The sequence below is a fragment of the Mustela nigripes genome, chromosome 7, assembly GCF_022355385.1.
Source record: "Mustela nigripes isolate SB6536 chromosome 7, MUSNIG.SB6536, whole genome shotgun sequence".
NCBI classification, from domain to species: Eukaryota; Metazoa; Chordata; class Mammalia; order Carnivora; family Mustelidae; genus Mustela; species Mustela nigripes.
The window spans coordinates 139,529,486-139,542,350 of NC_081563.1; the positions used below are offsets into that span (position 1 = coordinate 139,529,486).

The window sequence follows — 12,865 nt, forward strand, 5'->3', positions numbered from 1 at the left end:
TGATAAATAAAGCCACTCGTGTGAAAACCTCAGTTCCAAACACTAGTTTATTACACACCAAGTAATGACTCTGAATATGAAAATGAGGGCATTGAAGGAACCCACGGTGACAATATCTCCTTTACGGGCAAAAGTGGCTTCAAAGGGAGTCTCTGGAAAATGTCCAGCGACAAGGCTGGACACGGACCGCGTCACAGAACACGGTCCCGTGTCACCGGAAGTCAGCACGGGGAGGGAGAAACAAGGGAGTAAAATCTCCAAACTACTTCTAATCACGAACAATTTAACTTGTTCCAATCGCTAAGTGGGCATATTTAAAATGTAAATAAAATAAGTAAAAAGCGGTGCACCTTGGAAGACTAAGGAAATTACATGGGATGTTAATTTTTGAAGTTATCATGTTAAGAAAACATGATGGAATCAGGCGGATAATTGAAAAGTTTCTTGCTAATTGTCAACATGTCTTCATCCCCAAATGGTGTAAGAGGACACGAAAGGCTAAGGATTTCATTCTAGACAAACATCTCTACAAAACGTGCTGTGACGTCCCCGCGGAGGCCCCTCAGCTGGACTCACGTCCCCCAGAGCCAGATCGCCGGGGCTCCAGGGCCGCGCGGACGCTGGGGGCCCCGGGCAGCCGCCGCCGCTGCCGGAACTGGCGGTCCCTTCCTGTCACTTGACGTCCATGGCCGGGCTGCTCTGTAGGCTCTCCTGCGCAGGACGGGCCGCCAAGGAGTCCGGTCTGGTCAACTTGAGCCTTCGGCCAGTCTTACCACAAAACACACTCTCGAATTCCTGAAATTGAGAAAGAACCATTAATGCTGTGAATTTACGGACTCAAACTATCTCAAAACAGACAAGGCTGGGGACGCCTGTCCAGCTCGGCGAGTGGCGGTGGGCAGCTCTTGGATCCTGGGTCGTGAGTTCAAGCCCCACGCTGGGTGTAGAGATTACTTAAGATGAATAAATAAGATTACAAAAAATTAAAAATACACCAAAGGTTGAAATTATGACCTAAACTACTTCAAAAGATGGAAACGTGTCATCCACAAACTCACGTCACCTCTTGTAAGGGGGTGTGCGGGGTGTAAACAGGGATTCAAACGTTTTTCTCAGAGTCACATTTACACCTACGATTAATTTTCCAATAATTCCTGTAATACCCATCCATATTAAAAAGGCTTCTTTTCTTTACTTAAAAACAAACACCTACACTTGTGTTTTCTACCACAGTAAACTCTGCACACTGCTTAACCATTCTCACGTGTGTGCGCGCGTTTGCCGGGCCGGCTTCCCGCAGCATCACTGCCGTCTCCCTGCAGAACTTCCGTCACCGCTAGACACACCGGGCCCATCACTACCCCGGGCACACGGCGGGAGTGATGCCAGCGGCGGGCTGGCATCAGGGGTCGGCTCTGGAAGCTGGGGCTCCCGCGGAGCCCTGTCCACCGCGGCCCTTGCTCCTGCTCCCTGCCTCTAGGCACTTAGACAAGTCCCGGGCTTCACAGCAGGGTCAGACTGGCCGTTTCCTGAGCGCACCGGGCAGCCCCAAGCTCACAAAAGGTGAGAGCAAGCACATGGCCTGATCTCCTCAGCCTCTGGGAAACAAAGATCGGGGTACGCGAAATGTACAAGGTGGGAAAGGCCACGGCACGGGGGTTCCATCTCTTCAGTCAAAAGAGGATGCGGGGGGAGGGCGCCTGGGGGGCTCAGTGGGTTAAGCCGCTGCCTTCGGCTCAGGTCATGATCTCAGGGTCCTGGGATCGAGTCCCGCATCGGGCTCCCTGCTCAGCGGGGAGCCTGCTTCCTCCTCTCTCTCTGCCTGCCTCTCTGCCCACTTGTGATCTCTCTCTGTCAAATAAATAAATAAATCTTTTAAAAAAGGACAGGGCGGAGAGGAGGAAGCCATCGTGTACTCAGCAATGTTGAGCACCACCAACCAACGTTCGGCTGGACAGCTTCTGGATCCTGACTCAGGGGAGTGGGCAGCACAGAGACGGCTGCAAGCCCTTCGGGGCGTCTGGATGCGGTGTGGCTGTTTAACCACGTGTCTACATGCAGAGATGCCCTTGAGAATGAAACCGAGAGATCTGCGGAAGGTTTTAAACCACCCACCGAGGGCCACAGGACGGGGGCACTAACAACACGCCCTTGTGTCCGAGGAACACTGGAGCTCTGTGCTCTGCTCTCCCCATGTCTGTGCATGGATACGTTTCCGTAATTTTTTTTTTTTTAAGCATAACATTCTTTTTTTTTCTTTTAAGATCTTTTTTATTTATTTGACAGAGATCACAAGCAGGCAGAGAGAGAGGGAGGCAGGCTCTCCGTGGAGCAGAGAGCCGGATGCGGGGCTCGAACCTGAGACCCTGAGATCATGACCTGAGCCGAAGGCAGAGGCTTTAACCCACTGAGCCACCCAGGCACCCCTAAAGCATAACATTCTTAAAAACTAAATTTACGTTTATAGATTTTCTATTATGGTAAAAAAATATAGAGCATGAAGTTTTCCATTTCAGCCACTTTAAACGGTTTTACCCAGTGGCACTACCTGCACGGTGCCATGTGATCAGCACGGTTTCTGACTTTTCATCATCCCCCCCCACAGACACTCTGTCCCCATGAGACACGGACTGTCGCCCTCCCCCAGCACCCACCCCATGTCCCACTTTCTGCGTACGAATTGGGACCACACAGAGGTTGGCACAGGAGCTGTCCTTCCGTGAGCGGCAGCCTCGGGGGCACCCGGGCCGTGGCCGAACCACATTCTGCTGTCGGTGCACACGCTGTGCTTATCCACTCCTCTGCTGATGGACATTTGGGGGCCTCCACGTCCAGGCTGCTGTGAACATTCCCAAACAAGTGTCCACCCGGATCCCCACCCACAAATGCAACAGCCCATCTGGCAATTCTGACTTTCTGAGAATTGTCACCCCATTTTCCACAGCAGCTGCACAGGGTTCTGCTCTGAGGCCTGCGATTCCACCTGTCTGTCTGTCCGTCTGTGCGTGCCGGCCACACCCACTGGGCGCATGCGGCAGAGCCCCGTGGTTTGATCTGCATTTCCCGGACGATCGGGGATGTTGAGCATCTGCTCACGGACCTGTGGGCCATTTGTTTATCTTCTTTGGAAGAAGGTACTCAAATCCTTTGCTGGTTTTGAATCATGTTGTCTTTGTCGCTGGGCTGTAGCGGGTTCCTCCTGGATTCACATCCACCAAGGGACACAGGAGTACCGCGCTGCACTGATAACACCAGGCCCACCAGCGGTGGCCGCAGTGCGCTTCCTGCCACCTGCACTCGGGCTATACCTGCTCAGATCTATTTTCTTCCTGAACTTTAAAGGGCTTGAGGGTCTAAGATGAGCCACATTTTGACAATTTCCTATGTATATCCTGACACTCAAAAGCCCAAAATGTAAAATATTTGCCCATATATGAGAAGGTAGAATTTACCTCTGAGAATAATAAAAAAGTAATGTAAAAGTCACAAAGAAGGAAACCGTCACTTCTGACAAAGAAAGTACTCGAGACTACGGGAACGTCGTGCACACGACAAGGTGAGCGCCGGCGTCCACCCGGCTGTGCACACTTCTGCCAGCAGTGGGGAGCCCCGGTGCGGGCTGGGTTCCCCGGGGCCCCGCACCTCCTTACCGGGGCCAGAGGCGAGCCGGCAGCCGCTGTCTCAGGGAAATGACGGAGTTTCAAGGGAGTTTTACGAGTCACAACACCCTGAGGTGACGTCTACACAAAGCTGATCGGCACGTCAGGTTTGTAAATGAGAACGCCTGATAGAAAGAGTGACTTTGGGGGGCACCTGGCTGGCTCAGCAGGAAGAACGTGTGACTCTTGACCTCGGGGTCGGAGTTTGAGCCCCAAGTTGGGTGTGGAGATGAAATAAGTAAAACCAAACTTAAAAAAAGCAAATTTCTTTCTTTCCTTTTTTTTTTTTTTTTTTTAAGACTTTACTTATTTATGACAGAGAGACACAGCGGGAGAGGGAACACAAGCAGGGGGAGCTGGAGAGGGAGAAGCAGGCTCCCCGCTGAGCAGAGAGCCCGATGCAGGACTCGATCCCAGGACCCTGAGACCATGACCTGAGCTGAAGGCAGCGGCTCCACCAACTGAGCCCCCCAGGTGTCCCGAGAGCAAGGGTCTGAGTCGCTATTAATGGTCCCAACCCAACAAACGCAGAGCTCACCAAATGGACAATACATGTTTTTTCCAAATAAATACAGAACTTTTAAAAACTGACCACAGAAGAGGTCACAACGAAAGTCTCAGCAAACTTTCAAGAAACTGTTTCTTTATACAGACCATCTTCGCTTATGAAAACGTAATAAATGTGAAAAACAGACCAAAAGCTTTTAAACTCAAGATGTCAGAAAGATTAAAACTACAAAAAAATAAAGAAGGTAAGCTTTCAGAGCAACATACAAGCAAATTACAACGGGAAAAAACACTACCGTGTGCCCTCCCACAAAAGCGAACAGAGCAGAACAAGGCCAGAAGCCGGGACACCCACAGCCGCCGAGAGACCAGGGCACAGATGCCCCAACTCGGAAAGGGTAGGACCAGCCCACGGGGAGCGCCCGGCAGTGAGACCTGGGACCAGGGCCGTGGCCTGGCAGTGCCTGGCCGCAGCGCTGATCCCAGGTCTCCGCAGGGAGGTTTTGCTCCTGCCGGGCCCACCCAAGCCATGTTTATACATGAGATATAAGACATGAGTTTTAACATATCTGGTCTCGGAATACATACAAAGACAGTTAACAGGTCTGCTGTGAGCTGAGTGCCGTCATCACTTACGGATGAATCATATTAATAACTCACCGCTAACAGGTACACCAGGCCAAACGTTAAATCATTTCCATTTTTGGTTTTTTATTTATTTGACAGACAAAGATCACAAGTAGGCAGAGAAGCAGGCAGAGGGAGAGGAGGAAGCAGGCTCCCTGCCAAGCAGAGAGCCCGATGCGGGGCTCGATGCGGGGCTTGATCCCAGGACCCTGGGATCATGACCTGAGCTGAAGGCAGAGGCTTTAACCCACTGAGCCACCCAGGTGCCCCTCCATTTTTGTTTTTGTTTTTTTTTAAAGATTTTGTTTATTTATCACAGAGAGAGACACAGCGAGAGAGGGACCACAAGCAGGGGGAGCTGGAGAGGGAGAAGCAGGCTCCCCGCTGAGCAGGGAGCCTGATGCGGGGCTCGATCCCAGGACCCTGGAATCATGACCTGAGCTGAAGGCAGAGGCTTAACGACTGAGCCCACCCAGGCGCCCCAAATCATCTTCAAAAATATAAAAGCTTTTCTCCAAAGAAGACATCCAGGTGGCAACAGACACATGAAAAGCTGTTCAACATCACCCGGCATCATGAGCATCATCGCGCCAGTCAGAACGGCTGGAACTGACCAGTCAGGAACGACAGACGCTGGCGAGGATGCGGAGAAAGGGGGACCCTCCCGCACCGTCGGCGGGGACGCAGGCTGGTGCGGCCACTCTGGACAACAGCACGGAGCTCCCTCAGAAAGCTGACAAGAGAGCTGCCTACGACCCAGCAATCGCTCTGCGGGTATTTCCCCCAAAGATGCGGACGCCGTGGCGCGAAGGGAGACGCGCACCGAGCGCCCAGAGCAGCGAGGTCCGCCGTAGGCGAGCTGTGCGAGGGACCGAGAAGCCCTTGCACGGACACGCGGACAGACGGGCAAGATGTGGCCACGGCGCCTCCGTCAGGGGACGAAGACCGGCTTTTGCATCGACGTGGTCGGAACCGGAGGGGATCGTGCGCGTGAACTCTGTGGAGCAGAGTCGTATGGTTTCACTCCCACGTGGAATTTAAGAAAGAAAACACAGCAGCCAAGGAAAAAAAGAGAGAAGTCAAACAAGAAACAGACTCTTGTCCCATCTGACAGCGGGCAGGAGAGCCGAGAAGGCGGGTGCGGCCCGAGGCGGGAAGGTAACCCGCAGGCGAAAGCACCAGAAGGAGAAACACAGACGTGGCCGATCCCTGGAGCCTCGCTGACGCCTCCCGCGGGAATCTGCAGAACCCAGACGCGGGAGGGCGAGAGCGTCGACACCGAGAACAGAAGCTGGAGGCGGCGGACGTGAGGCCGGGCGGACAGCCGCAGGCCCCGGACTCTGCCGTGGCGAAAAGCCACTGCTCCGTTCAGGGCCACGGCCGCTCGGTGTTTTCTCCCAGACAGACTTGGCCCTCACAAAGCGGCGTTCTAAATTCTTACAAAGAACCTAATTAAATACCTCATCCCTTAAGAAAAACAAAGAAACAGACTCCGCACTCCAGAGCCCACAGACGGCCAGCAGAGCGGGCGCGGGCGGTGGCGGGGGCCGCGACGGGCAGGAAGGGGGACGCCTGTGCTGCCGACCTCCGGGCGGCGGCCGGACGTGCCCATCTGTCCTACGCCTGCCACGGACACCACCACGCTGCGCTAACTGGCTGGAATCAAGAAAAAAAGCTTTAAAAAAATGCACAAGAGCATCATTTTATTAAAATTCACAGCCTCCCTCGAACACATCACCTCAAACGCGAGCCGCAGGGTCACCGCAAGCGAGCCACTGGGAGGGAGCGGGACGCAAATGCCGCTCTGAGACGCGGTCACACGGGCGATGCCACGGTGTCCTGCGGAGACAGAGTGGGGCCGGAAACACAGCCGCGGGCCCTGCCCCGCGCGGTCCACACGCAGGAGGCTCTTTGGAAAAGGCTTCGCATAGACGCGCCAACCTCAGCTTGGTCCCTGCCAGACGCCGCGACCACAGCAGCCACACGATGGCCTGGACAGGGAGCAGTGTTGGGGTGCGCGGGGCTTGCCCCCCCAGGGCCTCAGCCGCGCTCAGCCTGACCGCCAGCACGCTGAGGCCGGCACCGGGAGCCGAGGTGCCCCCAGGGCAGAGCAGTGAAGCCAATGCTGGGAGCGCCCCGTTCTCCCTCCCGCTCACACCACGCGATCGGCCCCGCCAGGAGCCGCGCTCGCTTGCTGGAATTGCCCCTGGGACCAGACAGACAGGGTCAAGGTGGCTCTGGCTGCACTCGGGGTCCAGGTGCTCGGGCCCCAGGGCCCCATGTTGTCCCCGCTCACCCAGCCCATGGAAGAGAATCTCTTCCGCGCCTTCTGAATGCATGTGGGTTCCAGACTGTTGAACGCTATCTGCCTCTCTCTTCCTGCCTAACTCGTCTCACGTCAACCCTCCGCGAAGCTGTCATAGGGTAACGGGTGCCCGAAACCCGGGCGAGCCCCATCCGGTCCGCTGCCTGCAGCCCGGGCTGTCACTCGGATGCCGCAGGTCAGCGAACCAACCCAGGCTGGGACCATCGGTCCGTAAGTGACACGTTACAACACTAACGAGCTTTTGGTCAAAGCGAACTCAGTATCCAACACTGGATTCCAGGAAACAAAGGACCGTCGGGGGTATCTTAGGGAAAAATGGACAAAAAAATCACTTGTAGGTTTATAACATTCTGAGACTGCACCTGCCCTCATTACTGACCTTTTTGAGAGAGTCTCCGTGTCTTTCCTGAATGTACTTCAGGAACGCCGTGGTCCACTGCAGGGTGGTCGCCTTGTCCGTCTCCGCGTTGCAGAAAGGGACTAAAAGATTCAACTCGTCACAACAAATGCGGATCCTGCGCCTACAGGCAAAATCCAAAGTAATCACGCTGAGAAGCAGGCGCCAGGCCACTGCTCCTGGCCTGGCCCCTGGCACTCGGCTGCACTCCGCTGGGACGGTCCTGCTCGTGGGCCAGGAGCAAGGGCCAGGTTCAAGTCTCTAGACCAAGGACAGAGCCAAACCCCCCAAACAGGAAGCAAAATTGCGTGTGCTCTTTCCCTGGGTAGACCGTTCCTTACTCAGGAGTCACGACTCTGCTCTCCATGTGCCAAGGGACTCATCCGCAGCCACATCACGGCTTTGACCGCCAAGGGGCCCCGGCTCACAGAAGGACCACGGACCGCCCGCCTGCTAAGACCCCGAAACCCAGTCTTTTTAGAGGTAATTTTAGAGAGAACTTAAATCACAACTGGGCCTTACAATCAGACCACAGTAACACTCACAGAGGACACTCGGCGTCGCGCCACGTCCTAGAGAGGCGGACACAGGGCAGCACAGAACGCGACCCTTGCTGCCCACCTACCCGCGTGCACACGTGGAGCGGACGCGGGGATCTCGTCAGGCAAACCCAACAGCGGACGCTGATCTCCAGTCCGTGCAGGGGTCAGATCGACGTCCCCGACGAGGCACGGAGGTGAGAGGGAGCGAACCGGCAGCGTGGTGCCCTAGGGGACGGCAGGCTGCCCACCCACGGGGAAGGGTCCTCCCACGGGAGGTACCCAGGAAACGCTGATGAAATGTCAGGGTGGGAAAGCTGCCCTTTGGAGCTCACAGACGTCCTTCAGGTTGATGGAGCGTGTGCGCGTGTTCGTGTGCGCGTGCGTGTGTGAGCAGGTCTAAGAAGGACCACGGGCGGGCTAGCTAGCTGTAACACGTCCCTTAAAAAGAAATAAACTGCCTCAGGTCAGCGCCGGAGCCGGAGCCAGAGCTACATACCTGCCTCGCCCCGGGCTGTGCACAGGAGACTGGGGTGAACTCCCCGTCAAGGACTATGTTAACTACCTTAATTATGTTACGGAAACATCGAGTAAAAACCCAGCTGCAATACAGAGAAATTAACCACCTTTTGGTTCTACGTAAAATCTAAATAAAATTCTAAATAAAATCTGCAGATAAAACGACCTAAATAACAGTTTTAACCCCCTCCCTCCCCAACATTCTTAAAAGAAACAGGCAAAGCTGGGTGCCCCGGTGAGCAGCGCAGCGCAGCGGTCTCCCGAGGCCCGCTCACACGGCCGGCGCCTGACGGCTGCTGGGAACTGGAGCCTCGGGAGGGTTCCCAGCACCACTAGTGAGGTGCCTAACTGTGCCTAAAATGTTGGTACAAACAATACGGTTCATGCTGAGCGCTGGCTCTCCTTCTGGGGCTCACCAGGGAGGGAATGTCCCCGTGACCCGCTCTGCCAATAAAATCCTGGGGCCCTGAGTCTCTCACGAGCGTTCCCCGCTGGGAAGCTCGCCGGCCTCAGGACCAGGGGCCGAGGGAGCAGAGCGCATCTGGGAGGCGACACCCAAGAGCTCGCATCTGGCTCCCGGACTTCTCCCCAAGCACCTTGGCTAAATTTGCTGTGTCCTTTCTCTGTGATCGGTCACAGCTCTAAGTCTTCCCAGCGAATCATCAAACCTGGGGTGACCCTGGGGACCCCGGCCCACCGAGCTGAACCAAGTCAGCATCTCCTCGGCCAACTTTTCTCCACTGGGAACGCATTTAGAAAGCACTGAACTGCTGTTTCAGGAGTAGCCTGCCTAGCGTCGCCAGTAGCTGCCGTAAGCCTGCGTGTCGACAAGCAAGCACACGCGTTACCTTCTATCTCTTTCCATGCGGTTGTGCCTCTCCCTACGCTGCGACCTTCCTCCCTGGGGCCCGCTCTGGGTCTGCTCCCCGAGGTTTGCCTGCGAGGACTCCGCGGGAGGCCAAGCGCCCTGTGTGGAGCTCGAGCCTTCGCCCACGTTTTGAATCTCTCCAAGGGCTCTTCGTTCTCCACCTGTGTCCGGCTGGCGCGCTCGACTCCGGTTCCTCTTACTTACGGCTTGCTTACATAGCGCTTCTTCTTTGCAAAAGAAGGAAAGAGTGGCATTTAATTTTTTATTTTACTTAACTTGTCCCCATTAATGCCGAATGTGTTTCATGGCATTTTTCAAACCTGAACAGACACACGAGTGGGCGAAGAACGCCCAGAACTGAGCGGGAAGAGCCGTACCCACTACGGTAACCGGCACAAGCCGTTCACGCAAAGCTCCAAGCTCCAAAGCACAAAACTGAACATAAATCTGTAACTAAATTAAAACACCCCGAGCAGTGTGTGAGCAACAGACTCTTGTCCGAAGTCCCTCATGTATCAACAGGTGTTAGCTGCTGTCGGTGAACAGGGAAACCAAGAGGTTGTTTGACTTTTCTGATGTTTAGAATGGAAAAAACAAATTTTCTCCCCAGGATTTTCTTTTATACAGTCACTCTAACGGGACAGCAGGTGCTCTACCTCCCATGCTCAGAAGAGGACAAGACCTGTGTGCCCTAGGGCTCAAGGTGCGCCCAGTTGACCAGCGACTCCGCCCCTGGGAGGAGGAATCACGTCACAGCTCTTATGTGTCCCAGGGGAACACAGCAAGCCCCACCGCATCGAGGCCAGCCAGCACCTAACCCCTGTGTGCGGTGACAGGCATTCCCGAAACGCCAAATGAGACCTAAGTCTCTGTGGCCAAAGGGTCCCTCCATACAGCGTTCACATCGGGACCTGCGAGGAAGACCCGGCGCTGGGACTGTCTTGTTCCTGAAGCAAAGGAATTAGTATGTGGCTTGTGTCTCCCCCAACCCTTCACTCTGCACACGGAAGCACCTACTTCTGCATAAAAAGTCTGAACAGGGAGAAGGACCCACTGCCTGGAGGAGGCAGCACTCCGCCCCCGCCCTGCCCCCATCAGCTCTGGAAGTTAAGTTGAAAAATACTTTTGTTTGCAGGGAGAAAGGGGCTGAGAGCTCACTCTCAAGGTGAACCAAGTTCAAGCTGCCTTCAGCCGTTTCTTTCTAAAACTTTCTGAATCAGCTTATGGCCTCTTGCTGCCAACTGAAACCTTTGCCCATCTGTCTCCTAAAGCTTTTAGCAGGTTTCAGACTCCTGTCCCACTCACGAAATATAAAATAAGAAACAAAAAAACAAAAGCACAACTATTAAGTGCTTTCAGCAACTTGAAGGAAACAGAATTTATGCAAGTCTATCATTTTTCCGTTTACGGAGATCACCAGTGAGGAAAAGCAGCCCTCAAACTCAACGACGCCGTCCAAAGCATAAATATGACGTGTGAGGGCGTGGGGTGGCTCAGTCGGTTTGGCGGCCGACTCCTGATTTTGGCTCAGGTCCTGAGATCGAGCCCCACCATGGGTTCTGTGCTCAACAGGGGTCTGCCTGAGATTCTCTCTCCCCTTGCCTCTCATCCTGCTCGTGCGCTTGGTCCCTCCCTCTCAAATATAAGGAAAAATGTTTAAAAAAGAAGAGACGACTTCATGTTTATACTCGGCGTCTCGCCGTCCCCACCCTCGGCCAAGAGGCCAGCAGGACGGGGCTCCCTCTGCTTTATGGCTTACCTCCTACTTTAATCCAAACCTGCTCAGGCAAGGCTTTGTTTCTACTGCCCAAAGTCTGTTTAGTGGATTCAATTTCCTGCTGGTAACAGAAAGAGAATGCTCGAGGCAATCCAATGTCCTGATGCTTGGCAGCTTCGAGTACAGAACACGGGTTCCCAGAACCCTGGAAAGAATGAGGCGACAGCAAGTTTACCAGCGCGCACGCAAACCAAATGCCCTCCAACCGAAGCCACGGCCAAGACGGTAGCGCAATTTGAGGAACTCTGCGTACATCCAGGACTTTAAGACGTTCCCAAAGAGCAATGAACGGTCTTGATTTTAAAGCTTGATATTAAGCTCAAATGAAAGAAAAATCCTTCAGGCCTAATGAAAATAAAATCCACCTCGTACAAAAGAGCAGCCCTGGCGAGTCCCTCCCTTACCTGCGTCTGCGAGAGGCTCGAGCCCCCCGAGGCAGGGCAAGCGTTCGACGTGAACAGAGGGCATGTAAACTGCAAAGCGGTGGCGGCTGCCGCGGTTTTGTTTTTTACCAACGTTGTGCATTTGTTTTGTTGCTGATGAAGAGGGACATTCATGAACTCCGAAGGATGTCGGATAAGAGTGACCAAACTGCCAAGACAAAGGAGACGTGGAGATGCGTGAAGACCATGTGGCAGGCAAGCGGCCAAAGGCCGTGACCCCCAGCACGCTCTCCCAGCTAGCCGCCGGCGGTCTAGACAGCCCGCATCTGGCAGGATGAGCACCCCTCCTCGTGGAAACCTCTACAGAGCCAGGCTCAAGCAGCGTGGGGGTGGCCAAGCTCAAGCTTCTTCTTGGAAGGACCAGGGAGTTGGATGTCACCTGAGACCAATCTCTCTTGCTCTATTTCTGGCCATTCTCCAAAATCTGGCGACTAGGGACAAAATGGGGAAAATCCCAGGGTGGGGAGGGACAGAAAGCCGAGGACCACCCCCCACCCCTGCGCAGTTCCTCTTCAGAAGGAGAGCCGCGAGGGAGGGGCTGGCTTCCTGCAGGACACTTCCCTGCCACCAAGTCTGCCGCGTGTGTGGAGTCACCCCTAAGCTGAGTCGCGGTGGGGAGGGGACAGGCCTCTCCTGACATTTGGGTGGAAGACCTGGTGCAGGGGGTCTGGTCCTCAGAAGCGCCCGCACGCTCGGCTCGGGGCGCCGGTCCGCAGGTGCAGACGCGGGGCGCACACCGCACGCTCGGCGGCGGGGTCTGCGCTGCGCACTCGCTCAGCACCGGCGGCCGGCCCCTGCCCAGAGCGCCGACCTTTCCGGTGGGCCCCGGACCCAGGCCGGTCTGCTCCTCGCGAAGACCCGGCCGGAGGAGGCTGCCCTGCGGGCGCTCTCGCGCGGAGACGCCACCTCCGCCCAGACCCGCCCCGGCCTCGTCCGCGGGGAGACCCGGGCCCCGCCGGGCGGGCGGCCGCTCCACGGGGCCTGGCCGTGTGCACCCCGCGGGCCCGCGCCCCGGCCCCGCCCGGCCTCCCAGGAGGGCGGCGGGGAGGGACACCCACTTGTTGAGCGCCACGCCGGGCTCGGGGGGCTCGGCGCCGCGCGGGGCGGCCGGCGGCTCGGCGGGGAGGCTGTTGAAGCGGTCCTCCAGGCGGACGCGCACGGCCGACTTGGCCCGCGCCTCGGGCGCGCCCTCCGCGTTCTCCT

General features: G+C 55.7%; 1 protein-coding gene across 1 annotated transcript; it reads right to left on the reverse strand.

Annotated features, from left to right (window-relative positions):
- Positions 1 to 29: 29 nt before the first annotated feature.
- Positions 30 to 12,859, reverse strand: TCFL5 (transcription factor like 5). Its single transcript, XM_059407374.1, has 6 exons — positions 12,721 to 12,859; positions 11,624 to 11,810; positions 11,202 to 11,364; positions 9,423 to 9,669; positions 7,499 to 7,640; positions 30 to 795 (listed from the first exon to the last, which is right to left on the reverse strand). Exons 2-6 carry the CDS (start codon positions 11,774 to 11,776, stop codon positions 673 to 675), a joined length of 828 nt encoding a protein of 275 aa, XP_059263357.1. The 5' UTR covers positions 11,777 to 11,810; positions 12,721 to 12,859; the 3' UTR covers positions 30 to 672.
- Positions 12,860 to 12,865: the final 6 nt, after the last annotated feature.

Coding starts and splice junctions, on each gene's coding strand:
- TCFL5 (XM_059407374.1), bottom strand. CDS start 11,776: ATGAATGTCCCTCTTCATCAGCAACAAAACAAATGCACAACGTTGGTA. Junction 9,670..11,201: donor GGTTTGGATTAAAGTAGGAG/GTAAGCCATAAA, acceptor TCTTTTGCAAAG/AAGAAGCGCTATGTAAGCAA. Junction 7,641..9,422: donor CGCATGGAAAGAGATAGAAG/GTAACGCGTGTG, acceptor TTTTGCCTGTAG/GCGCAGGATCCGCATTTGTT.